Raw genomic sequence first — 25146 nt, 5'->3', positions numbered from 1 at the left:
CACGCTTATCTAATTAAGCAAAGTGAGAGGAGCCTTGATCCTCACCTGACCATGCCTTTGTAAACTTCATGTATTATGTGGTTTATAATGGGCTGCGGTGCAGAAACAGTGAGGCCTTACATTGTCCTGTTATCTGTCAGTGGTCATACTTGATGCACTAGATGTGATAGTTTTTGAGATGTTCTTCATTTACTTTGGTATGTTAGTCCAGATGAGCCAACCCCAAGTTGTAAAATAATGTATTACAGGAGTATGAGACATCATGTAGCACTTCATTTCTTTCTGTTTATTAATGAAAAAGTAACAATAATATTCAAAAAAAACATATGGTTTTACATAATTTATATAATTTCTTAATATATCTAAAAGACACCTCATTTCATGACTGGCAATCTTTTTATTTTATCTCATAGATGACTTCTTTGTCCTGTCTCAGGCACCATAGCTATACTGCTTGCTTGGGTAGGGGAGGGGGGGTGCAATTCGCAACCCTCACCACTAGATGTCACTAGAACTTACACACTGAACCTTTAGGCATGTTCCCCTTAAATATTTGGAAATTATGTTACAGCTTGTGGTGATGCAGTGACTTCCTGTTTACATTGCTTTCGATTGGACTGGGCCGCAGATGTTTCTTGGCAACCGATTTACACATTATTAACGTCTATACTAGCCAAGACATTTAGCTGTCAGCTAAGACATTTCTTAGCTAGTTTTCCAGTTTAAATTGTGCAGCTTCATTCACTACTTTGAAATACGCTAGTAGTCACTGAGAAACACAAACCTAGTAGGCCTAATGAATTTATGAATAGAGGGTTCAACTTAGCCAGACCAAGCAGCAACCTCTTGATCTGAAAAGTGACACCAATGCTTAAGTGCCTTAAACCTGCATTACTTCTAATGACCAGCAGGGGGCGACTCCACTGGTTGCAAATAAATGTCAGTTTGCATTAGACTTAATTACAAAATGAGGCTACTTCTCACTTGATTTATAACCTCAGTAAACACTTTCCTAATGAGTTTATGATCTCAATCATTAGTTTCATGTCTTCTTCAAAACAGCAAGATGTTCATTTAATAAATTATGATCCCATTTAGAGGAAAATAGATTATAAAGAAGGGTATGCTTTAGGGCATAGTTATCTTGTGATTGACAAGTTGCTACCATGGCGACCTGTCAATCAGGAAAGAGCAACTCGTATCCACCGCACTGTGTACATTTCAACAGCGCCATTGAAAAAGATCATTGGGAGTCGGTTGTTCCTTTTCCCAGTAGGTACATTATGTTTTAAGCCTGTTTCTCTCGCTAGCCAAAATTAGCATCCCAGTTAACATCACAGTTAATGTGGATAATGGATGCACCTTATTTACCAAGCTAGCTAGCACCACCCTCTCATCTGAGCATAGGGCCCTTTCAAACCTGAAAGTCCGCACCAAGGTCCGAACCAAAGTTTTGATACATTTTGATACATTCAGTTAGTTTTGGTTTGGTTTCACATTGCAATTATGCGAGCACACTAAATCACTTTACATGACATACTTGCGTCCTGTCGTCATCATCTACACTGAACAGGTCTTTTGTGTACATAGAGAAAGTCTTAGATCATTGAGTTCAGCTCATGATGAATGGGGGCAAAAACGAAAGTGTTGCATTTATAATTTTGTTCAGTGTATGTAGGCTGCATCTCCCTTCCCTTGTCACTATACTGTTAGCACCTGCTATACTCAAAAATGCATTCACACTTGAAATGAACAGAACCTTGGTTCAGTTTGAGCCGGACCGAGATTACCTCAAATTTCGTCTGTTTGCTCTGGGCCATTGTCTGGGGGAGGTTTCACACCTGTAATTTTGGTTTGGGTCAACCTGAAAAGTCTGAAAATCTGAACCAAATGAGATAGTTGTGAAAGCCCCCATAGTCATGTCCGGTCATGTCTGGTTCCAAACAAGATACCGATGGCCAAAATACCAGACTCGAGGCTTCAAACCCATAGTCTACAAACCAATGGGTGGTGTCATGGTGGCTACGTCCACTTTTTTTATACAGTCTATATTTCCAGACCTCTAAATTGTTGCCCACATCTCAGATTTATTCAGCAATTTATTAAGGTATGTGTGTTCGTTGGACACAGATTTTCCCCAGTTGGAGAAACAGTTGACAAATCAGAGCTTTATAGGGGGGAATATGACCATCATTATCCTTCATCACTAGCTAGCAACATTCATGAAAAGCAGTGACAGAAAAATGCCTGACAAATGGGGCAGCATGTGTGAAGGACATCAACACAGTTCTCCATGTACGTTGCCATACATAAATTCATAACTTCAATATATTTCTTTGATCTTGATGAAAAATGTGGGCTACTCCTAGAAACTGCTACAGCAGCTTCTGTGTCAACTGGCGGTCGGGACAGATATGTCATTGGCTACTAATTGGTTATTGAAAAATATGTCAGGCAGAATGAAAGTAGTCAAAGGAAATGGCAATTTAGTCTGATTATCAGGCTAGGTGCAACCCAGTCCAGGTTCTCCAGAAAGCTAAAATTCACATAAGCACACACCACTGACTGCCTGTTACCAAACACAGACAAAGTATAAAGACAAAAAAAGACAAGTTTAAACACAAGCCCAAACAGGAATACAAAATGAGCACCAGTATGTGGACAATATAATCCCCTCTGTAGGGATTCATCCCCTAAATTGTCTAAAGATACACACACACACACACACACACACACACACACACCCATCTGTGTTTTCCTCCTCTGGCATGGTGTGCTAATGGAGGTCTGGAACAGTGGACTGATAAAGCTGTCATGCTGCCTCCCTCTGTGCTTCTTTCTTTCTGTAACACAGAGTGATAAATCAGGTCTCTCCAATGGCATCACTTCCACAAAGAGACTTCTGTCTGCTAACACATGTGCACGTAACGACACGCACACAACGCACAAAATCATCACGGACAAATACATTAGATCTGTTCTCCTCTGCTCAGGCTTTGAGAGTGGCTATTCATAGCTTATAAACACAATCCCCCTCACCTATCCCTCTTTGTTTTATTCTAGTCATATATCTTTCATTCTCTCACCCTCACATCCCTCACACACACACACACACACACACACACACTGACACACTCGTGACTCCCTCTCAGATAAGACCACATTCCAATGGGTCCAGCGGCAGGGCTTTGCTTGTTCTCTGGAGAAGCCTTCATTGGTGGCCTGAGCCGCTGTCACAAGAGTAATGTCTGTTCTGGGAAAAACTGCACTGCAGAAGAAGGTTTCCTTCGAGACAAAGATCATACAGTAAATATGAGCTATAAGACTAATTTCCTTGGGGTGATTTCAGTGGTCAGAAAAGAGTAATGGCTAAGAGTGTAATTACTACTAAAGGGCTCCTTCTCCACATGAGTACCTAACCTCTTGCTCTTCTTCCTCTACGCTCTATCTGTCTCTCTTTAAGGTCTCAGCTGATGGGAAGCTGCTGGGCTTTTTTTAAGGTTGCAGCTGCCTCTCTGTCTTCTGGGAGGTCTATATTGAATATGGCTGCAGCAGATCTTTGATGAGGGGAAAATGGGCTACAGCTCTTTGCAATCGGGTCACAAAGTTGGATTCATGGAAAAAAAAATTCTTCAGCTCAAAGGTATTGCATGTCTCTGAATAGGCTTGTCCAAATTACAAAAATAGAACTTGAAGGACATAAGCAAAGCTGAGTCATTTATTACTAAATTGCTGATTCATTAGTTTGAGAGATTTGGGGTTTTTTAAACACATTTTTGTCCCTATACATAAAACAAAAGACTCCAACCAGCTGACTATTTTCTGACTCCTCCCCCATGGCAGAGATTAGCCAATCATAGTTCAGCAATTGTAACTAGGTGAAGCCACATGCATTGGGCTCTAGAGAGAATTGAGTTCTTTAAAAACACAAAAGATGGATTAACACTTGTTTTATTTGTTCAAGTGTGCTGAAACCATTAGCATGTCCAGCCAGCTAGCTAACTACAGTATTTACCAAGCGTTTCTTCCAAGGCCAAGGACCAAACCATTAGCTAACCACATTAGTTTGCGGGGTAACAGATTGTGGGGTGTAATATCATGTTTAAAAATGACAGTGAAAAAAGACATATTTTCTTAGTGTGGTTGCAATTTCTACTTCTTGCTGCTTTGTTTCATAAAATAATTAGTGCCCTTCTAATTTTTGAAGTGCACACCAACCCATATTTCCATGAAGGAAGGAATGAAAGAGGGAAGAAATATTTTTCCACCACCCCCTCCAGTTCCTGCTTTACAACTGACAGGGAAGACTTTGATGCTGTGATGAAAAGTGACGGCTGTAATGCCCAGGGCAGCTCGCGTTCAAGGGGCTAGGTGAAGTGAAACGGATGGTTCAGGGGTGCTGAGCTCCATGGAAATGTGCTCAGCAGTGAGGGGTTTGCCCTGCAGGAACATCACCAGCTTGATCCAGGAACCTCTCTGATAGCAAGGACTGAACTCACAAGGGAAAATGTTTGAACAGTGCTTTGTAGAGGTTCACGTGCCAAGCCAGACTGCTCTAGCTTAAAATGTTTACTGTCTCACTTGAGCACAACGCATGTTTACATTATTGTAAAGGCATAATGTACATGTAGGAGTTGAAGTCAGCATCACACAGTGCTCATTAAGTGATTTGCTAGTGGGAAGACATGACAGATGCTGTTTTGCATTTTATATTCAGATTACGTGTTGCACTTCTTGAACATAGTGTTGGCATATTGTTTATTAGGCCATTTTATTCATATTGCCTTATGCAAAATGGCAATATTAAAATATTTAGCCTATGTAAATAAAGTAGAGCCTATATCACATACTTGAAACACATTATGTATAGAGAGGGAAAGTAACAGAGCAAACGATTCTATATGATTGATTCATCTCTCCATTTATTTAGAAATCAGCTCTACACCAGATCTATATTTTTTTATATTTTAAAAGAAGAAGTAGGTGTGTCTGACGGAGACAAAATGTAATATCTGCCATGCTAATTCAGTAGCTTTGTGGCAATAGCTGTAAAAAGGAGACCTTGGAGCAAATGTTTATGATTCATGTGAGAATATTTTAATTAATAAATGAGGGGAGCATGATAAGAGGTTAAACAATATATTTTTCCTGTTCTGTGAAAAACAAACAAACAATTGATCTGGAAAGATAACAAGGATAATAATAGTTTTCTGTCTGGCTGCTCAGTTTAATTTGTTTTCTTGCCCTAGAGTTTGATTAATTTACCTCAATGCAGGGTTCACTCTAACCTCATTTAAAGCTAGTAACCTAACAATAACAAGAGAGCACAAAAAAAGTGTTTTCCTCTCAATAAATACAAAACTTCTTAGGTGTTGTAGTAACTGTAGTCCCTGGTTAGTAACATGTAGATGATGATTAACTGTTTGCATCTATCAGTCTCCAATCACAAAGACACTTTTCATTAAATGTTAATGCACATGACTGGACAAAACAACAAATTAAGTATGACAGAGTATCGAGATGAGTTTTTCAGCATTGGTGCCCTCTGACCTATCTGCTCCATTACTAGACTGTATGATTCCGTGTTTTTAACAGGGCTGTCACGTTTCAATATTAAAGGTGGTCGCATTTTATACTGAAGATTCAACATGGTGGACAGTGCAGATGTTCAGATGTTATAGCAGGATTACATTTCTTTATTTGGCCACATCATGAGTTAGTATGATAATGTTTCTTCTACAATGATGTTCAACAATAACTTGTGACAGGCATGAACTGAGATTGGTAATGACACTGTTAGTAACTACAGCTCAATTTATTTCTACTAGCGTAGCTGCTGTGCTCCACGTTATGTAAATTTCGGCATCTGCCCATGTTCATGAAGGTCTGTGCGTTCCATCTGCATGAAGCCCAAAGTTTAGTCTGTTGGAACTGTACATGAAATGTGAGACCACATCTGCATATGAAGACGATATGGCCTAATTAATACACTAGTGGACGTGAGGTGAAAATTAGCTGAGGGCCCCAGTTACCCTGTTCGTGGTCATTTGAATAAAAAAAACTATGCGTACATTCCCAAACAAATGTGCAATTAGTCAAATTACCACCACACAAATGAATAATGGATATGTGGACTGTGTTGCCCCTGAGGCCCTGGGGAACTGGGCACACTTGTTGGTAATGCAGCCCCGGTAGACGCCAGTGTAAGAAGAACCGCTCTCTGCATCTGTATCAATTTAGGGTTTCTATAATAAGGTCTGAAAATGGATAACTCCTGCTGACCCATTCACAGCAAATAGCAAACAGGTTTTTCCTAAATCATTGCTTTGACGCAAGAAGGGTGTTTGTTGTCTGGATGAGAGCTCATCCAGTATTGATACCCTTGTGTCTAATATCTCTGAGCAAATCTCTATTTCCTATTCCTGCAGGCAGCAATTGATCACTCTCTCTGAAAGCCGAGCCATCTGTTAGGAAAACAATTTTTCTGTCATTGTGGATTGAATTGCAGCTATCGATCAACTTGACAGATGAGGTTTCCTGAACTAAATTAATAAATTCAGGAATGCTGTTGAGGATTAACTGTTTTAACAGGTTGCTGCGCTCTCTGAACTTAAAGCTTGGAGTCATCTGGTTGGGACTCAGCAAGCTGAAGGGAAGCCACAGATCCCACTACTTCTGCACTAAGCCCATTCTGTTTAAACATTTGGAGACCGCTAGTTCGACAAATACCATTGATTTTTCTCCAAAATGAATTTGAGGACTCAGCAGCGCTGATGGCAAACAAAACATTACAGAGATTTGCTGCCATTGTTACGATGATAATTGCCTGAGTTGTCATTTGCTCCCGACAGAAAGAGGGGAAAGGGCTTTGTTTTTCTCTCCATTTCACCTTTTCTGTAACTATAAACAAAAGAGAAGAGAGAGGAAAGAGTCAGAGAAAACACATGTAATGAAATTTGTCACGCCTGTTTAATGCGCTCCTCTTTGAATATTAACTTCCTTTCCACACACCTTTCCTCTTCTGGCCTGTTTTGAAATCATATTTCCAGATGTTTGCTTTGACAGCTTCTGCTCTGGCAGATGAAAAGGCTTTAGAGGGAAAAGCAGCATTAACCATACATCAATCAAGTACCACTGCCCTTAATTACCACATATCTGTCTCTGCCATTATTTCCATGTGTGAATGAGGCTAAACCACAGCTTCTCTTCCTTGAAAGACATGGCAGCACTGCCTTTTGATGCAGCGTGGTCTCCATTTGAGGCATGACGGATGCTGGTTCACTCTCTCCCTCTCAGGCAGAAGCAGAACAGAGAAACTACAGCAGCCTCCTCAGTTCATTTCTTTGCTTTGCTGGGCGGCTGCTCACTCTTTCCCTCTTCTATTTGATTAATGGCATCGTCTCTCCGGTGGCCGTTGTAATAAAGTCAAATGAGGTCTCGAATGGCTGCGGCTTTGTAGAATCTGCAGTGGATAATTGAGGAGATAGACGTCTCATCTGGGGGTCTGTGTCTGTTCTACGCCCTTACTGCAAAGAAGCAGTGCTTCACTTTTCCCTTTGGCAGAGTTAGCGAAGTCAGTAATTGTGTTAGTGTGCTGCTGCTCCACTGCACATTGCTGTATGTTTGGATGGTTGTGCTTGTGTTCTGTTTTAAAGGTTACATAGCCGGTGGTGTGGAAGAAACACGCCTTCTCCCTGAATTTATGAAAACTGTGCTCAGTTTGTTTCCTAAATAATACAGTGGCAGAGGAGTGATAATTGAAACGTTGTAACCCACAGTATGTTCTTTAACCAACGATGATGTTCCTTTGTCAGAGAGACATGCTTTGCTTCCCCCGTTGAAATCTGTCACAAGATGTTCTAGAGAAATCCTTCCTGAAACCTGGTAATCCTTAGTATCTCCTTTTACCAGGCAAGATTTCACTCTTATGTGTGTAGATAATACAATGTAGATAATGACATTAATGTGTAATTGGTATAGCAGAGCACTCCATTCCAACTGGGAATATGGCTCACCACTTTCCCTCTCTTTGGTTTAAATTCAGTCCATTCTGCAAAAACATCACCCAGCCAACGAAGCACAGGTCCAAAAACAGAATATGACCTAAAGATGGACTGGAGAAAGCAATTCTTGACTGTGTCACGTCTGTCGTTACAACCTAACTGACCTATTTATTGTTCTATTGTGTCAGTGTTCGACAGCGCCAATCAGAATCATTCACCCTGAAGACATTTCTAAACGGCCATGTGATGTGGTGTGCTTGTCTTCCCTTGGTGAATTTTTTTTCTTCTTAAATAAGTCTGTTGAGAATTACTGTCAAGGTCATGAAAAGTTTACGTTACCACATGTTTTTAATCTAGCAGGGTAGAGATTTGGGGGCGATTTTAGGATATTTTTACACTTTCAGACTCCTTTGACAACATTATTGCTGTAAACAGATAAAAAAGATGGACCTGCTGTGAGCCATTACGAAAATTACAAATTCAAGCAGAGGGTCACTGAAGGAGGCTGTGAGGTAAAATTGTGTAAAAAATATTAAACTACTTCTGTTGGTGGCTGTCTTCTGTGTTGTGTTGCGGTGGTGCTCAACCGGCAGCTCTCATGAAGAGACTTTAAATGAGTGTTTTTGCTGCTAGATTCTTTGCAGCTGTCAAGGGTTGTAAGTCTTGACTAAAAAGGGCCAAAGATCACTCACTGGATTTCAGCTTGAATCTATAATTAGAGTGATCATGTTAGGCTAGACAGAAACTGCAGATTGGACACCTCAAACAATCACCTTGCAATAGCTCTACATGTAATTTACTGATGTGCAGGAGCTTCTTCTGTTGTTTTATTGTCCCATTCTCTATCCCCCACTGATTGCTTGTTTTTGAAGTTATTCAACCTAATGCCAGTTAATAATTGCTGCAAAAAGCACATGTATAAAGATCAAACTATGACCCTTTCTTGGGAAAATTCCCCATTCTTTAGAATAAGGGAGGACTCTGTAATTGCAAGTGTAACTAACAGGAAAGGAAAGGAGTGCCACAAGAGGAAATCTAAATGTAATCAACAGAAAATCTAAGGAAAAACACTGCAATAGTGTTTAACTTATAAACTGATTCCTTGGTAGAGCAAAAACACCGCCAACACAACAATTACTGCCCAGTACTAATTGCCCCTTAACCACAATTTAGGTTGGAGTAAAAACGTTTTTTTTTAACTGCACAAACAAACATGTTGGGAGTTAAGCTTTCAGTGGTATTGCTTGTAATTATTTTCTTTTCAGTGCATCCAACACTTGTCCCTTCATTAATGATCTGTCCAGTAACTCTAGGCTCCAAGACAACAGACGTTTGCCATATTATACTTAATGAGACAAACTCAGCAGGACCTTATCCCAGTCACCCCCCCACCACGCCCCCCTGTCCTCAGTCCTCCTCATTTATCACTTTCCTTACTTAAAATTCAGGAAACACAATAAATTTTTTAAATAAAGAACTGTCAGTTGAAAAGAACAGAAACACTGTGTCATGCTAGAGTAGTAACAGCTTATCATGTATCATCAATACTTCTCACAAACTGTATGCCACAGCGACTAGTTACTTGCAAAGCCACATAGTTACATAGCCTAATTGCAAGTGAATTTAAAGTAAATACCCACAGTAATTCCCTCTTTGGCTCATAAGTCTGAACGGAAACAAAAATGGGTTGAAAACACTAACGCCAAAAACATGTCCCTCTGCTGTTCCTAACTGCTGTCTTTACTGTCACGCTGTGCTGAAGGTGCATCACCAAGGCTGTCAAACTGGATGAGAGTAAAGACAGTTGAATAATGTCAATAAGGCATCAGATTTTGTAAAGGTGCAGTCAGGTTTCAATTTATAGATTTATCCAAAACCAGTGTTTTGAAAATGTTGAGAGAAAAGACTGTGGTTATGGCTAATAACTTATGGTCAAGGTATTGTTTAGTTGAAAAATGAAATTGGACCCATAGGTCACAGTACTTCCTGCGTAAGCGCTGAACATTGGCACTGGACATAAATTGTGTTGCAGATTCATATGGATGTAGTTCCCAGGGATACTGGGCTGGAATGACCTGGTGATTAAAAATACCGCTCACAGTATGTTAAACACCGACACTGTGTCTGTGGGCCAGAAATCACACATGTTCTTTGGCTATGACTATATTGTTTTAATTTGTGTGTGAGTTTCTTGCTCTGCCTCTCTATCTCCTTTCACTTTTTAGACCTGTTTATTTTACCCTAATTTCTACATTTAGAACATGAGTTAAGCAACAGTTAAGCTATGAATCTTGAACGCTTAGTGAAATATTCACAACTAAGATGCCATATTCTGTTCTTGCAAATTTACATCAAATGGAAATATTTTAGATGTATCCCCCCCCCCAAAAAAAAAAAAAAATTACAGTTAAATTTTTTGTATCTTTGAAGCTTCTCAAAAGCACTTTAAAGTTCTTTGTCTGAGCAACTTTTGGCAGCGCAGCATGACTTTCATATCATTGCAAGCACAATGCAAGTTGTCCACACATGTGGTTTGACTCATTAAATCATACAAAGAGAATCTGACCTGACAGTGCTCGGACCTGCATGTGATCCTGAAATGATGAGATGATAAATGCTGGGATGGAGTCAACCACACTGTAACCTCATCCAGAATTTTTTTTTGTACTGAAAAGCTGAAAAACAAACACACTGACAAACACAGTCAGCTGTGTTAAAATGTCCTCGTACAATACCCCCACTTTTTTGTGTTCATTGCCAAGTTTGTTTTTATATTTTCAAGCTCTCCTAACCTCTCGGCTCTATCCTTTGTTGTTCAAAGTTTTGTTCAACTGACATTTATATTGTGTGTTGCTTGTTTCTATGATCAGCAGATCTTTTTCTTTTGCTGTATTCAATGTGTTGTTTTCTTACATGACCCAATTTCCCCCCAAAAATGCAAAGCACAAGTGTTCATAAAATCAAGTTGCCACAAGTAGTTGTTATGGTATTCTAACAACAGCAGGCAGTATTCATCTTCAGTAAGTGCCTCCTGGAGGTGAAGCCTTGCTTTCAGCACCTATTTGCCTTTATGCTTCCCAAAACATAGTGATGAGCATTTGGCCAGTTTTAATGGGAGCTAATAATCACCATCACCGGCTCCCTAAAGGACTCCCCCATGGTGTTTTTGCTTTCCTGCCTCCTGTCTCAGCTTGGTCACAGTGTGAGGTTTGTGGCCTCAAGATCAGTAAAAGCCACCACGAAGCTAAATGCTCTGGGAGCTTTTATTCTTGATCACCATTTTAGACAAAAGCTCTGGAGTGGAATGGAGTAGGTGACCTGCGAGTGGGAACCTGGCAATGAGACAAACCCGAACACTGGTGCAGCTGGACGGCAATTCACTGACCAACATGCAGCATACTGAATTGACTGTTTGCGCTGTGTAAGTGATTTTTTTGTTGTGTGTGTATAGTATTTTTTCATAATACATTTTCACATACATGGCAGCCTACAGAGGCAACCAGACCCTCATACACAGTGTGGAGCAAAGGGCCACTTCGATGTGCACTAATAAGTTAGCTAACAGCTGTTTCCAGATGGTTCGGATGGCGAGTCTTTGGGGGATTGGAAAGAAAAGGTGCCAGCCCTGGCAATGAAGCTGCTTCAGTTTTGAGAAATTCATCCAATGCACATGTCCCCCCTGGAGAGTGTTTGCAACAGATGGTTGTCTATATGTGTAAGGTTGGTGACTGTCTCATTAATCTGATTCTTTTCCAGTCTGGAGTCATGCAGGTCCTTATTAGAAGGCAGCTGACAGCAAACGATGTGCTCAGTAGTGTGAACAACATTCAGTTCGTTATAACTGTACAAAGATTTCTATTACTGATTTAAAACGGATTAATGTTAATTGTGTGACACTGAGCTTCTTATTACCAGCAGAGGAAAGCTCCTTTTCTTGATTCATCAGATGAAGTTCTTGCTGTGCATTGATGGGGTCAGTGATGGTAGTCCACTGGAATGTGATTACATGGTTGAGTGATCCCATTCCTTTACCTGGCCATTGTTCTTCAGGCATAAATGAGCACAAGGCATCTACTGGAAGTGAACTACTATTAAAAAACCTTCACTCAGAAGAACTCTGCTGAAGGTGATGACAGCTCCTCATATTGTAAAGTGAGCTGCCGGTGCATGAACTTATCGTTGTTAATAAGGTCCACAAAGGCAATGCCATCTGCAAACAATAAAAATTAACTGATGATTGGCAGTATGTAAAATCATTTGTGTAGTAGGAATTAAGGTGGTACACATACAGTATATTGTTGAGTATAAAGTTGAGTGGGAGGTATATGTCAGGTTCTCACTCGATAAACTGCTTTCAGGCTGTTAGAAAATGATTGTAGTTTGAAGGATGATACCCTTGGACAATTGTCTATGGCAGAGCTCTGAAGTAAAGTACTAAGTGTGAATCTGAAGTTCATAAAATGGCACTGGAGCCAGTTCTGGTGTCCAGAGATTAAATGTTAGCCAAAGCCGATTGTGTTACACGCTGATTTTCCTTGTAAACAAACTGCAGGTAGTCCAACAGTGGAACTGAGACATATTCAAAGACAGGAGACAAGAAATAGTCCAACAAAAGTGATATATCAGCTACAAAGCAATCATTTTAAAAATTAAGCTTGTCTCTTACACCTTTAACATGCCCAGTTCCTTGTGTTAATTTATTCTGTGTACCTATTTCACCTATTAGTACAGGTATGATGGCTTTAGTCACCAAAGAGGGAAAATGGCATAAGCATTTACAGAATGCAAATACACTGAAAGATTTTTCCCCTGTGCTGAATTTAGACATCTAAAACTGAATAAACATGACAGTTTAATTGATTTGGGTGTCTGAAGCCTTTTTGGAAGAAAGATCTTTCTTTTTGTCTTGTTGTGCTTGAATGCTTGAGTTTTTTCTTCTATTAGAATAACAAAAAGCAAATGAAAATCTGACGGGTTCAACTTTTTTGCAACTTGCAAACTGAAACACCTTATGGAGCTATTGTTTTGTCCTTTAACGGCTCAATTCATTCTTCAACCTTTTTGCTCTTCTCCCTCTTTGAGCTGTTGAGTGAATCAATGAGGACATATTCTTCACTGTAGATCTCTTTGGAAGAGTGCTCTTCTGGAATGCCTCCAGCACAAGTGTGATTGTCTACAGCGGCCCTTGGCCCTGGAAAAGCTTTTCTGCTTCCAGTTAATTCCTGTTTGGTTAGGAACAATTACAGATATATTGTAACTTTAATCCAGAACTTTCCGAAGTTAGACTAAATATTAAAGATTTCATGTCAATCCACAATCCATGCACAATTACTAGGCAAGCAAGTATTTTGAATGAATAATTATTTCAATGCAAATTTTCCAACTCCAAACCATATAATGAATGCTCATTGGAGTTTATCATTTTCAGGTGATATTTATTTGTGTAGTAATGAGGGAAGTGAATGACACCTTATATCAAGGTGTGCATGATTATTAGGTAGCTTCATTCTTCATGTAAAATTGGTCAAAAAACAGATTTAACTGACACTGAGAAGTCAAAAATTTTAAAATGCCATTCAGACAAATACAACTCTTGAAACAGCTAAACTTTTGAGGCGTGACCACAGACAATCAAATGTTTTGTTGCTAATAGTCAACTTGGACGCAAAAAGCTCATGGAGAAGAAAGGCGCATATTAAAGCTACCAGGAACCCCTTATCCTCCAGTGCCACATTTTTCCAGAACTGCAAGCTACCTGGAGTGTCCAGAAGTACAAGGTGCCAAGAACTCAGAGACATGGCCAAAGTCAAGAAGGCTGAGACACAACCACCACTGAATAAGATACACAAGTTGAAGCGTCAAAATTAGGCAAAGAAATACCTGAAGACGGATTTTTCAAAGGTTTTATGGACATGTGAAGTGAGAGTGACTCTTGATAAACCAGATGGATGGGCCTTGGCTAGATCACTGATGGACACAGGACACCACCGTAGGGGTACTGGTATGGGCTGCTGTCATTGAAGGTTGAAGATGGACTGAAACTGAACTCCCAAACTTACTGCCATTTTCTGTGACACTTTCTTCATTTTCCTCAGCATTCAAGAAGGCCATAATCTTTATGCAGGACAATGCTCCATCACATGCCTCCATGTACTCCACTGCTTGGCTATCCAGCAAGGGCCACAAAGATGCCCTAATAATGACCTGGCCTCTTTCCTCACCTGACGTGAATCCAATTGAGAACTTGTGGGCCTTTCTGAAACATCAGATTTACAGTTCGGGACCCCTCTTTGAACATCATTTGGGAGGCTGTATAGAAGGGCTAGATAGTGGTTACTAAATACTTTTGAAAGGCCAAAAATTTTATTTAATTATCATTTTGTGTTGTCACACTTACTCTAAAAATGGAGAATAAATAAATAAAGTAATTAGATAGATATAAATTATTTTGGTAATTAAGTTGCCTAATAAATCTTCGAACTTATATACAAAACTCACTTTTCCTTAGTTAAACATTCAGGTTTGAGGTTCAATCATATTTTGGAATGCCTGACAGCATTGTGTTTGCTCAACAATAAAATTAATCCTGAGGAATACAATTTGCCTGATAATTATGCATGCAGTGTTTGAAGATAGACTACACCTCTCCACTTCCTAGGGCTGCTCAATTAACGGTGCAGTGTGTAAGATTTAGTGGCATCTAGTGGACAGCTATGGTGGCTGACACAGCACAAAAGGTGTCTCTTCTGAGACAGCATAAGTAACCAGTCAAGAAATGAGGTTTCTTTAGGTCTATTTATTAAGAAATTATATTTACTTAATTATTCAGTAAAACCATATATTATTGTGGCTTGGCCACTGACAGATAACATGGAATATGTAAGCTAAGAGTGTGAAACACTGTCACTGTTTCTGTATCACAGTCCATTATAAACCACACATTAGATAAAGTTTATACAAACATTGACAAGGGAAACACATTAATTCTCTCTGTGATTATGGACCATCAAAATTGTAATATTAATATCTGGCCCGCGGTCAGTTTATGGTGTTTTGATAGCAGCAAAAAATATAAATAAATAAATACTTTGATAGCATGCTGAAAAAGATCTCAGTAATGACAGCAACAGTTATTCACATAATCACTTCCTCTTTAGTGGTTTTGCAGTGGGCAGTGGTACAAAATAAAAGCGCAAGAAGCTTGTTTACTGTAATGCTGTATTTGGAGTTGACCTTTACTTTGAAAAATTCTGAACGACATTAAAGCAGTCTGTAGCCTGCTTGACACACCTCTAAAAGAGCTGTCAAAAAACGTGATTCCCCCAAATGTCCTCTGTCTGGAGATACTGGGGGAAATGATAAAGCGTCTGTAGGTTGATGGATGTCGCTCAAACACCAAAACATGAACAGTGCAGCACATGCTGTAATGGAAGAAACAGTCGCTGTAGACTCAATTTGTTGAAGAGAGAAAACAAAATTATCCCTAGGTAGGCTTGAACTCACAAGCCCCAGTGTATAAGACCTGCACTTTACCACCCAGCTCACTGAACATCATGTTGATAAATTCCAATATTACATCTTATATTCTTAGCCACCATCAATGCACAGCAAAACTAATGACATTCCCACCATTCTCAGCTGGACTTTGTATTTGATACTGTTGGCATGCAACATGCTAAGATGGTGAAAATTGTACAGTTTGCTAAGCATCAGCATGTTAGCATTGTCATTGTGGGAAGGTCCTACAGAATCAGTCAAATTAAATGGTTGCAAAATGAGATCTTAATGGCACAATACACCGTAACACACACTGTAAGATGGAAAAAAAAACAGAGTAGCCCAGTAGATCCACAATTTCAATCCCCCCTCCTTTTCTTGTCCTTCTCATATCCCCCTTGGCAAAATTAATTTGACTGTTCCTTATTCACTGCAGCTTTGTTAGTTGCTTAATCTTTGACTCCCTTAAGATTTCTGTAATTAAACATTCTCACCACTGTGACCAAAAATAGTGTATGTGTCTGGCTGAATGTGAGTGAAAATATGCAGTGGCAGGCCATGTATTTTACATTTAGGCCTTCAGTTCTCCTGCAATTAAACCACCTTTGAATAACCTCACCACAGACTATTGTCATTCACCATTCGACCCCATATTCACAGTGGCGGTAAACTTTATAGAGTGGAATAAGGTGAATTAACACAAGGCTCAACACCTATGCACCTACCTAACACTAATTGTTAGACATGAATACATCAAGGATGAACCACTATCATGTAGTATAACAGGAGGCTGCATCACAAACATTGCATATGGCCCAAATAAGCTCATACGACCACCAAGCAAGCAAAAATGCCGTAAAACACAAACAGGATTTAACAGTCAACAGATTCCAGCCAAGCTGCTGGGCCACCACACACACTCAAAGGCACAGCCAGGCCACTGGATCTGAACATCATTAACACCAGCAGCAACAATCTAAAGCAAACTTTTTCAAAGTGGTAGACGCCCCCCCCTAAACTAATAAATGCCTTAGGACAGGCATTTTTTATGTATTTGGTGTAGTCTGAAGTTAGGTCAGACAGCAATATTAGGCTATCTTGGCTCAATTGTTGAGTGTCTATGGGGCCAAATAACAAAATTGAGATCCCGTAGGCATCCAGGAACAAAACTAAGCAAGTAAACCCAAGAGGATTCCTACAGTCTCATACTTTGAAAGCCCCTGATCTAAAGCAAGCAATTATCAATAGCTAGTAAAAATCCATTAAAAAAAATCCATTAAACCTATCAAAGTCAATCCTCCTTTCTTTCAATGACACGGTTGGACGCTACATCGGTGTGTTTTAGTTCCAATAAAAAGGTCCTTCTTTGCCATGGAGGCCAGTGCTGACAATCGGGACTACCCAGTTGCATTTCTTCTATACATTTTAATACATTTTAGGGCTGAAAATGTCCACTCGATAGCGTAAAGCGTAAAGTTGATGCATGCTCTCACATTGATCTTTCTGCTGAAGGAAAGTGAGGAGGTCAGCAGTGTGAGATAGTGATGACAGTGGCAATATTTCTGTGGGTCTTTATGGGATTTTGTAAAAGTGTGATTTCTAGGTTTCTTATGGTTTCTTATAATATGTGTCTGTCTCTCAGTGTTTGTGTGTGTGTGTGTGCCCTCTGTCAATATACAACCCTCTTTTGTTAAATGTTGGAGGTTCAAAAACACTTCTGTGTGCACCCCGTGGGTCTTTGAAGCATTGTGTTAATGGATAGATTATATTATGCATGCACCACTGCTTTGACTCTCTTTTCTTGTGTCCCAAGTTATTGCAAGAAGAGCTTTCTAATTTGCCCAGGTGCAGTTCAAAGAAATTACTGCTAGCCTGACACATTTATTTGATTACTGTTTCAGGTTTTCAGTAATGTGAGGGAGCAGTATCTTTTGTGGCATCCTCAGGTCTATCCTCTGTATAAATAATAAATCAAGTTCTTCTTTCTTTCTTTTTTTTTGCTGTTGCAAATCAATAGCAAGGTGCAAATGAGATCTTATTCAATAATTTTCATCTTCGTCCAATATTTTCTTAGGCAACGAGATGGTAGGGATTTTTGGCATGCACAGGCATACAAGAGGGATGAAATCCAGCAGGAGACAGATTGCAATTCAACACCAACTGATTTGTTTTCCCTTCAGAGTTATCAGCAGAATTATGAATATTGTATATACAAAATATGGTTGTTTACAACATTGAATACAGAGAGTAAAAGATCTTGAGGATTAATGCTTACAAACACACAAACTCTATACACCTGTACATATATATATATATATACACACACACAAATATACATAAAAACTGTCCTACCACCACGACCCCCTCAGACTATGTGAACAAGGGTCAAGGAATAAAACTGGAAAAAGATAAAACCATTGTGTCCTATGATGTGACCTCCTTGTTCATATGTATCCCCACCATGGAGGCAATGGAAACCGTAAGGACATGACTTCTACAAGACATCACTCTGAATAATAGAACTAACCTCAGCCCAGACGATATCTGTAAATACTGGACCTATGCCTAAACACCACCTATTTCCAGTACAAGAGAGGGTTCTACAGACAGAAGCTGTGCCATGGGCTCAGCATTATCTCCTATTGGCCATCATCTACATGTAAGCTTGCATCCAGGAAGTGCAAGCCTTCACAGAACACATCTCAACTCAACTTGGTGGACAGTAACAACACTTTCACAAGAGAGGATGTCAGCACCAACAGTTTGGCTTTCTTGGACTGTGCCATTCACATTGAAGAGGACAGGAATCTCCACATTGAAGGAAACCCACACGCAAAGACCAATACTTTGACTCTCACCACCCACTGGGGCATAAGCTAGGAGTTATCGGAACCCTGCACCGCCGAGCTGATAACATACTAGCAAGTGCCCAGGCCCAAGAGAAGGAGCATAAACACCTGAATGATGCACTTCCAGCTTGTGGATTTCCAAACTGGAACTCATATTGGGCCATATTGGAGTTTCAGTCCATTTAGAAGTTTTAGAGGACGCCGAATCGATTAGATTGGACAAATAATGTATTTGTAATAATTTAAATAACTTCACATCCATTATAAATTGTAGGAGATATATGAACACAATTATCCAAATGTTGCAGAACATTTTAATTCACTGACCATCACACTCTGAGTGACTCACAGTTTGATATTTAAGGTAACAAAAGCAAGAACCAAACCATAATAATATGACTATGGCTATATAGTATCCTCAAAATAAGAGAGAATGTAGTATAATGCAAATAAAAATGTTTAACAGGTAGAACATTTGGGCAGAACTGAAGACATTTGAAGAAATTATGTCTCAGTATTCACATCAATGACACTGAGTTCCCTTGATTCTGAAATGCAGGTCCAATTATTATTAGTACTAAGCAATAACCTCAAACTCGACTCAAAATTCATCATCCATCGGGGACTGAAACTTGGCCACTTCTGGTTTAAATGGCCATTTTCAGCATCCCCAATAAACCTCCAAAACTACTCCAATATTGTCCAAATCAGCCAAGCCGATGCTGAAATATTGTTTCAGAAAACACCTTCAATGACCTGATTTTGCTCCACGGGTGTCAAACATGTTCTTCACATGCAACTTGTGTAAAGCATTCAAGTATTTGTCAGCCAACTACTGACCATAAAACATAGGGTTATAGTTGCAGCTACTTTATAACCACAGCTTGTCAGCAAATTCACTTTCGCAAGCCAAAGTCTTTTGTCTGTTGATTTGTTGCTTTTCAGTGGTCTTTAGATAACAGGCAATTTGTGGGAAGACCTGAGAGAGAATTGATTCGGTTGCAGAAGGTGAAGGAAGGAATGAGCATAGGAGGATGTAGATATGGAGATTTTTGAAAGCTGTATTTTTGAGCCAGTGACTGATGGGATGCCAAAGTGTGAGTGTGTAAGACTTTAGGTGACAAAAAAACCACTCTCACTTTCCTACATCACCCGCTCATGCGACCAGGATGGTTTCCCCACCTGAAGATCAATGGGAGTCTTTCACTGTGTGGATCAAAGAAGTCCATTAAAACACACACACACACACACACACACACACACACACACACACCTCTGCACAAAGCAGAAAGCACTTATACACACAGCTGGAGAGCACTTTATCCAGTCTTTTGACCTCAGCAAAAACAGAGTGCATTAAGTGAAGTCCCTGAATGTTTTGTGGAAATTGGCAGAAAGTTACTGCTGAAAATACCACCATTAATGTAAGTCTAATGTAACTGTAGGTTCTTACACTCAACTTTGTCATGAAACTGTCACTAGCGTCTATCTCATGGATAAAGCAACTACATGGCAATTACTAGTGGGCTTTGTCTAAAATCTCCTTCAGTAACAGTGGCTGTTTCTCAATCTGCGTTCTTGTCTGTACTTGTGTTCTTGTGGACTTGAGACATCATAAGTCGCAGCCAAATTACTGTTCCAATTCAAAAGTCCGCATAAAGCCAAATACAAGTCAAATACCCGGATGTGTTCTCGCTCCGCCCGTTTTACCGAGCCTGCATCGTTGGTGACTTGTGAGGACTTTGGATCGCCAGATATCCCAGAATGCATTTCGCTGGTATAAGCGGAAATGTCAGAAAATTCAGAACTGTAACTTATAATACTGCTGTTCTTGTGTCACATATAGTAGTTTTAAGAGTTTTTTTTATGCGGGAATATAGTTGTTTAAACTACAAATATGTGGTTGATTTCTCTAGACAGAGCTGATTTTAAAAATTGTTACGACGTTTTCAGAGTTGTGAGGTCCTGCCCGCTAACGGTCCGGCCTTCATCAAGTCTGCTGCTGTTCCAATTGCTGAATGACTGACTGCGTGCTCCCGTTCCTGGGAGTTTGTACTCCCGAGCCGAACTTGCCAAGTCCAAGCTTTAAAGTACAGAAGTCCGAACTTGGCGAACTCGGTATTGAGAAACAGCCAGTGTCTCATATGAAATGCATTTTTTTTTGTACTACTACTTTGCTGCTACAAAATAGCAGCCTGGGTTACATTTAATGGCAAAAGTATTTACAATCCAAGAAAGATGACAGAAGGTAAATCTTTTGTTAATGTCATTATCCAATGTGGGGTAAATGGGTTGATACATATTTTTTTAATTTTTATCTACCATGATTCCAAGGTATCTTGCATAGTTTGTGGACCATTTAAATTGGCTTCATTGTTGACACTCAACATAATCAAAGTTTGTAAGTGGGATAACTTCACCTTTTTCACAGTTCACTTTATAGCCTGAGATGGTGCCAAAAGCATCCAAGAGATTTTTGTAATAAAGGGAGGGAATTGTATGGATCTGTCAAATAAAGGATTTTGTTGTCCTCTAGAAGATTCATTTTGTGGTTTGTTGGACCTACTTTAAAGCCCTTTATGCCTGCATCTTGCCTGATTGCTTCTGCTAGAGGCTCAATGCTAGGACAAAGATCCCAGGAGACAAGGGGCAACCCTGCCTGCTAGATGTACTAAAAGGAAAGGCAGTTGACATTTATCCTTTGGTGATAATTCTGGCTTGAGTTTTTTTTATGCAGCTGCTGACACAGTTTATAGAAGGGCCAAACCCAAACTTAGCAAAAACCCTGAGCAAATAAGGCCACTCAAGCCTGTCAAAAGCCATCTCAGCATCCAGAGTAAGGGCTATACTAGGTTCAGCCCTGGAGCCCAAAAGTTACTGGCAGAAGATCTCTTTGGAATAATACCAGTCTGGTCTGAGTTTATCAATTCTGATAATTATTTACTCAGCCTGTTGTCTAGAGCTTTAGAAAACAATTTATAATCTGGATTCAACAGTGAGATAGGTTGAAAAGAAGGGCATTTTAACGGGGTTTTGTGTATTACCATAATTACAGCCATAAAAAAATTAATCGGGGAGGCTTAAAGTTTTCCTTTACATAAAGAGAGGAATGAGTAAATCCTTAAACTCTTTTTGGAGAAACCGTCTTTTCTTGATCGTTAGAAAGTAGCCTTGGGCAATCCAAATGGTATAACTTTAAAAACAGCACAAAATACAAAAATACAGACCCTCCTCTTTCTATTAAACTAATACACAGATGTTGTAATGATCTGATGGAATGTATAACCTCAACATAGGTGGGCGACTGCCTGAAATCATTTACAATCCAACAATACCATAACCCCCTTCACTTTTCCAGCAGTTGGTAAACAACACACACACACACAAGCTTTAGCTACACAAATTTTTCATCCTGTTACACACAACTACAATGAGGCAATTAACACACACATGCAGAATGAAGATTTTAAACTTCCACCCAGTCCCTGAGTGAGACAGTTAATGGTCTAGGAGCTCTGATATATAAGAATTACCAAAGCTGCGTTTCGACCAAAGGAACTATACCCCAGAACTAGGAACCTTTGGAGGAACTCACTGTTTCCACCGGAGGGACCAGGGTCTAAATGTATTTCTGGGGTCTTCATTTAACCCCCTAAAAAGTCCCTGCTAAGGGGGTAGTACTTTCCAAAAGTACCGGGTACTTTGGGTGGGGGGCTTGCCTTCCAGTGAAATTCTGAATGGGCGAGTAGACGCTACTGGCTTTAACCAATAAATCACAATCAACAGTCAGCCACACAAGTCTCGCCGATGTCCACCTGAGATCGAATGTTGGCATTAAATATATTGGAAATAGCAGCCAGCATGCAGCGGTGTGTTTACGCTAAATAGTGGGTCCTAAGTAGTTTTGATCAGTCAGGAGGTTTTTACACAGAGCCGAAGTCGGTCTCTTCCTCTCCAAAACAAGCGGAACAGCTGATTACAGTAGGTAATTAAGCTCCTTAAACATCCCGTTCCTCCGACACTCAGGAGGCACAGACGTGAGTCCTGCAGCTCTTGTCGCTGGAAATGTTTAATAACCTTCCAAACTGTTGCGATTTTATTTTTGTGTTGCTTTCTCTGTGCTGGAGTTATTTTATTAAAAACGTGATGGTTTTATCCACACAAGTCTTGCCGATGTCCTCCTGAAATCATATGTCGGCCTTAAATTTATAGCTGGGAAATAGCAACCAGCTACAGCAGTACAGTGAACAGCTGATGGAGTTACACTAAATACTGGGTCCGAAGTTGCAACCAAACACTTCCTGGGTGTACTGTAGGCACAGGCAGGCCTGTGGTCAGAGGCTCTAAGGTCTCTGACGTAGGACAGGTGTTCACTAATGTAAGCAGAGACAGGGCCACCACCTGTGCTTAGCAGACAGGAACAGGCTTTTCAACTTAGTTTTAAAACTAAGAAGCTTAGTGGAATATAATTCCCAGATTTTTCATATAGAAAAGGTTTTGAGTAAGAATCATGGAAAAAGAAAAGCAGCTATATAGGAGAGCATTTTCAACTGATTATCCCAGCTGGCTATAGTGTTAGCGGTTAGCTCCACAGCTACAGCTATTTGGTGTGACTGGGCATTATATGTTGTGGACTGATTTTCTTTCATTCATGTGTAGAAAGCATGTCCTGGAGGCAGTTATGTTTGTTTATTATAGTTCAGGACAACTTTTTTTGCTTACAGAAGTTATATTTGGTGCCCCTGCCCTACCACATGCTTACGTGGAGAGGTATGAGGCGGGAAGAGCACCTCCCTGCCCATCCATGATCGTACATGGAAAGCCAGAGGCAGAGAGAGCAGCAGGCCAAAGCAGCTTAAATAAGGTGCCTTGTAAGGTTTTGCCAATGAATGCTAAGAAGGAAATCAGCTGAGATGTTTTTTTTCTCATGTCCTGAGACACAAATTCCATTTCATGGGCATTACAATTCCACCTTCAGCAGACGAAAGGACTAAGGCGATTTAGTCTTTTTTGAAAGGCTGTAAGCATTTCTACAACCTAAACACACACACACACACACACACACACACACTGTACATAGATACATTTCTATGACATAAAAGCAATATGTTGTACTCTAAACAATAGGACAGAGTCAAGCAAAGTGAAAAAGACCAAAGAGAAGAAAAGAAAAGCTGTGGCCACAAACGTTTTGGAGGCTTCAAAAGAAATTGGTTTTCCACCTCTGCGCTCTGTCTGAGTCAAGTGTAATAAGCAAGATAAGGGGGTTGATGGCTCTTAAATCTCGTCATGTACTTTTTCTTTTGAAATTCGGAGATCTGACAGATGTGCATAAACACATCACTTCAATCTGCATTTTATAATGTTCAAAAGGTTCAAACTGGCATTATTTCGTCCTTAAGCAAGGCACTTGAGTCTTCATCTTCCCCCAGCGTAAAACAATAAAAACAAGAGGTAAAAAGGAACACATCACTTTTTGCAATAACATTTAAAAGACATAAAAGTTATGTGTTTACAAAATGGTATTTTAGAGATGTATAGTAATAGATACATATATATATAGTATTCAAGCCTGACTGGATCTTGACTGATCACCAAAAACATGGAATCAAGGAGGAAATTAGGTCAACTGTTTGTAAAATCCTCATTAAAATGTTCTGAAACAAATTATTTAGAAGCTTCTGTAACATAATAAACTGAGGTTACGAGGTTGGATTATCTTTCACAGATGAAGTTAAAGTCAAGAGATGATGAATTGATATTTCACTACAACATAGTGTAAAAGTTCTTGTAATGAAGACAAGAGGAGAGGTAACAACAGCAGTGAGACCCATAAATGAGATGTGATGTTGTGTGATGTGTTGAAAATCTGGGGAAACAAACTTAAATACATTAACCAATACATAACAAAACTCAACACCTACCTATTTAGTCATGAAAATGGTGTGGCATGATGAACATGTTTGCCAGCTTAAAGGATGGGTAAACCCTCCCTGAAAGGCTAATTTCCTACTTTGAACTAACTGATAATCAAATTTTTAAATTATAAATATGTCCACACAGGGTAGTAAACAACATAGGTTGAGGTAGTTATCATCTATCACAGAAAAAAAGTTTACAGCATGTTACAGCCAGTTAAAGCTCAATTATTTCAGGTATCTCAGGTTGAGCACCCTATTGATTTTTATTCTTGCAGAGGCCTTTATTGATCACTTAAGAGCCAAGAGTGGACAAATGGAGGATGTGTTTCCTTTAATTTCAGTGAAGCTCTTATTGTCTTCTCTCTTTGTCCACAGTGGGATCCCAGGGAAGAAATGTGGCACTATCATCTTGTCTGCAGAGGAGCTGAGCAATTGTCGAGTGAGTAAGCCATAATAATCTCCCCTGCCAAACACAAATTAGCAGGCAAACATCTGTCAGCAAAGCCTGGTTAAACAGACTTCGCACATAAAGTGGATTGAGCTGGATGGAAGCTTAGAGGGGCAAATAAAGTATAGGTACACAGCCACAGACAAAGGAAACGTCCTGTTGACTTTGTTTAGCCCACTTTGAAAAAGAATCAGCAATCAATGAGATGAAAAAGTTGTTGTTCAGTCCATCTTTGTTAACTATCTGTCCATTCATATGGCAGGTTTTTGAACAGGTTTTACTCCCTTAGTACAGACCAAAATCTGTCAATTGCATCAGAAACTGAAAACTGGCACTGAATCCTACATCTGATTTTTCTTTATTACAGTTTATCTTGATTACTTAAACACATTTCTTGAAATTATTTTTCTCAAAACTCTAAACACAAA

General features: G+C 39.7%; 1 protein-coding gene across 1 annotated transcript in view; it reads left to right on the top strand.

Annotated features, from left to right (window-relative positions):
* Nucleotides 1-25146, top strand: part of cpne5b (copine Vb) — a 146560-nt gene that overhangs the window by 72513 nt on the left and 48901 nt on the right. Inside the window, exon 7 of the mRNA XM_038697958.1 lies at nt 24646-24709. Within this exon, the coding sequence (XP_038553886.1) occupies nt 24646-24709 (64 nt within the window). The remainder of the gene's footprint in view (nt 1-24645; nt 24710-25146) is intronic.

This window comes from Micropterus salmoides, unplaced genomic scaffold (assembly GCF_014851395.1).
Source record: "Micropterus salmoides isolate LMB-PRFRI ecotype aquatic unplaced genomic scaffold, ASM1485139v1 Ms_hic_scaffold_4, whole genome shotgun sequence".
Classification (NCBI taxonomy): Eukaryota; Metazoa; Chordata; class Actinopteri; order Centrarchiformes; family Centrarchidae; genus Micropterus; species Micropterus salmoides.
Note: the sequence above shows the minus strand (reverse complement) of the source record. Positions and strands in the feature narration are given on the sequence as shown.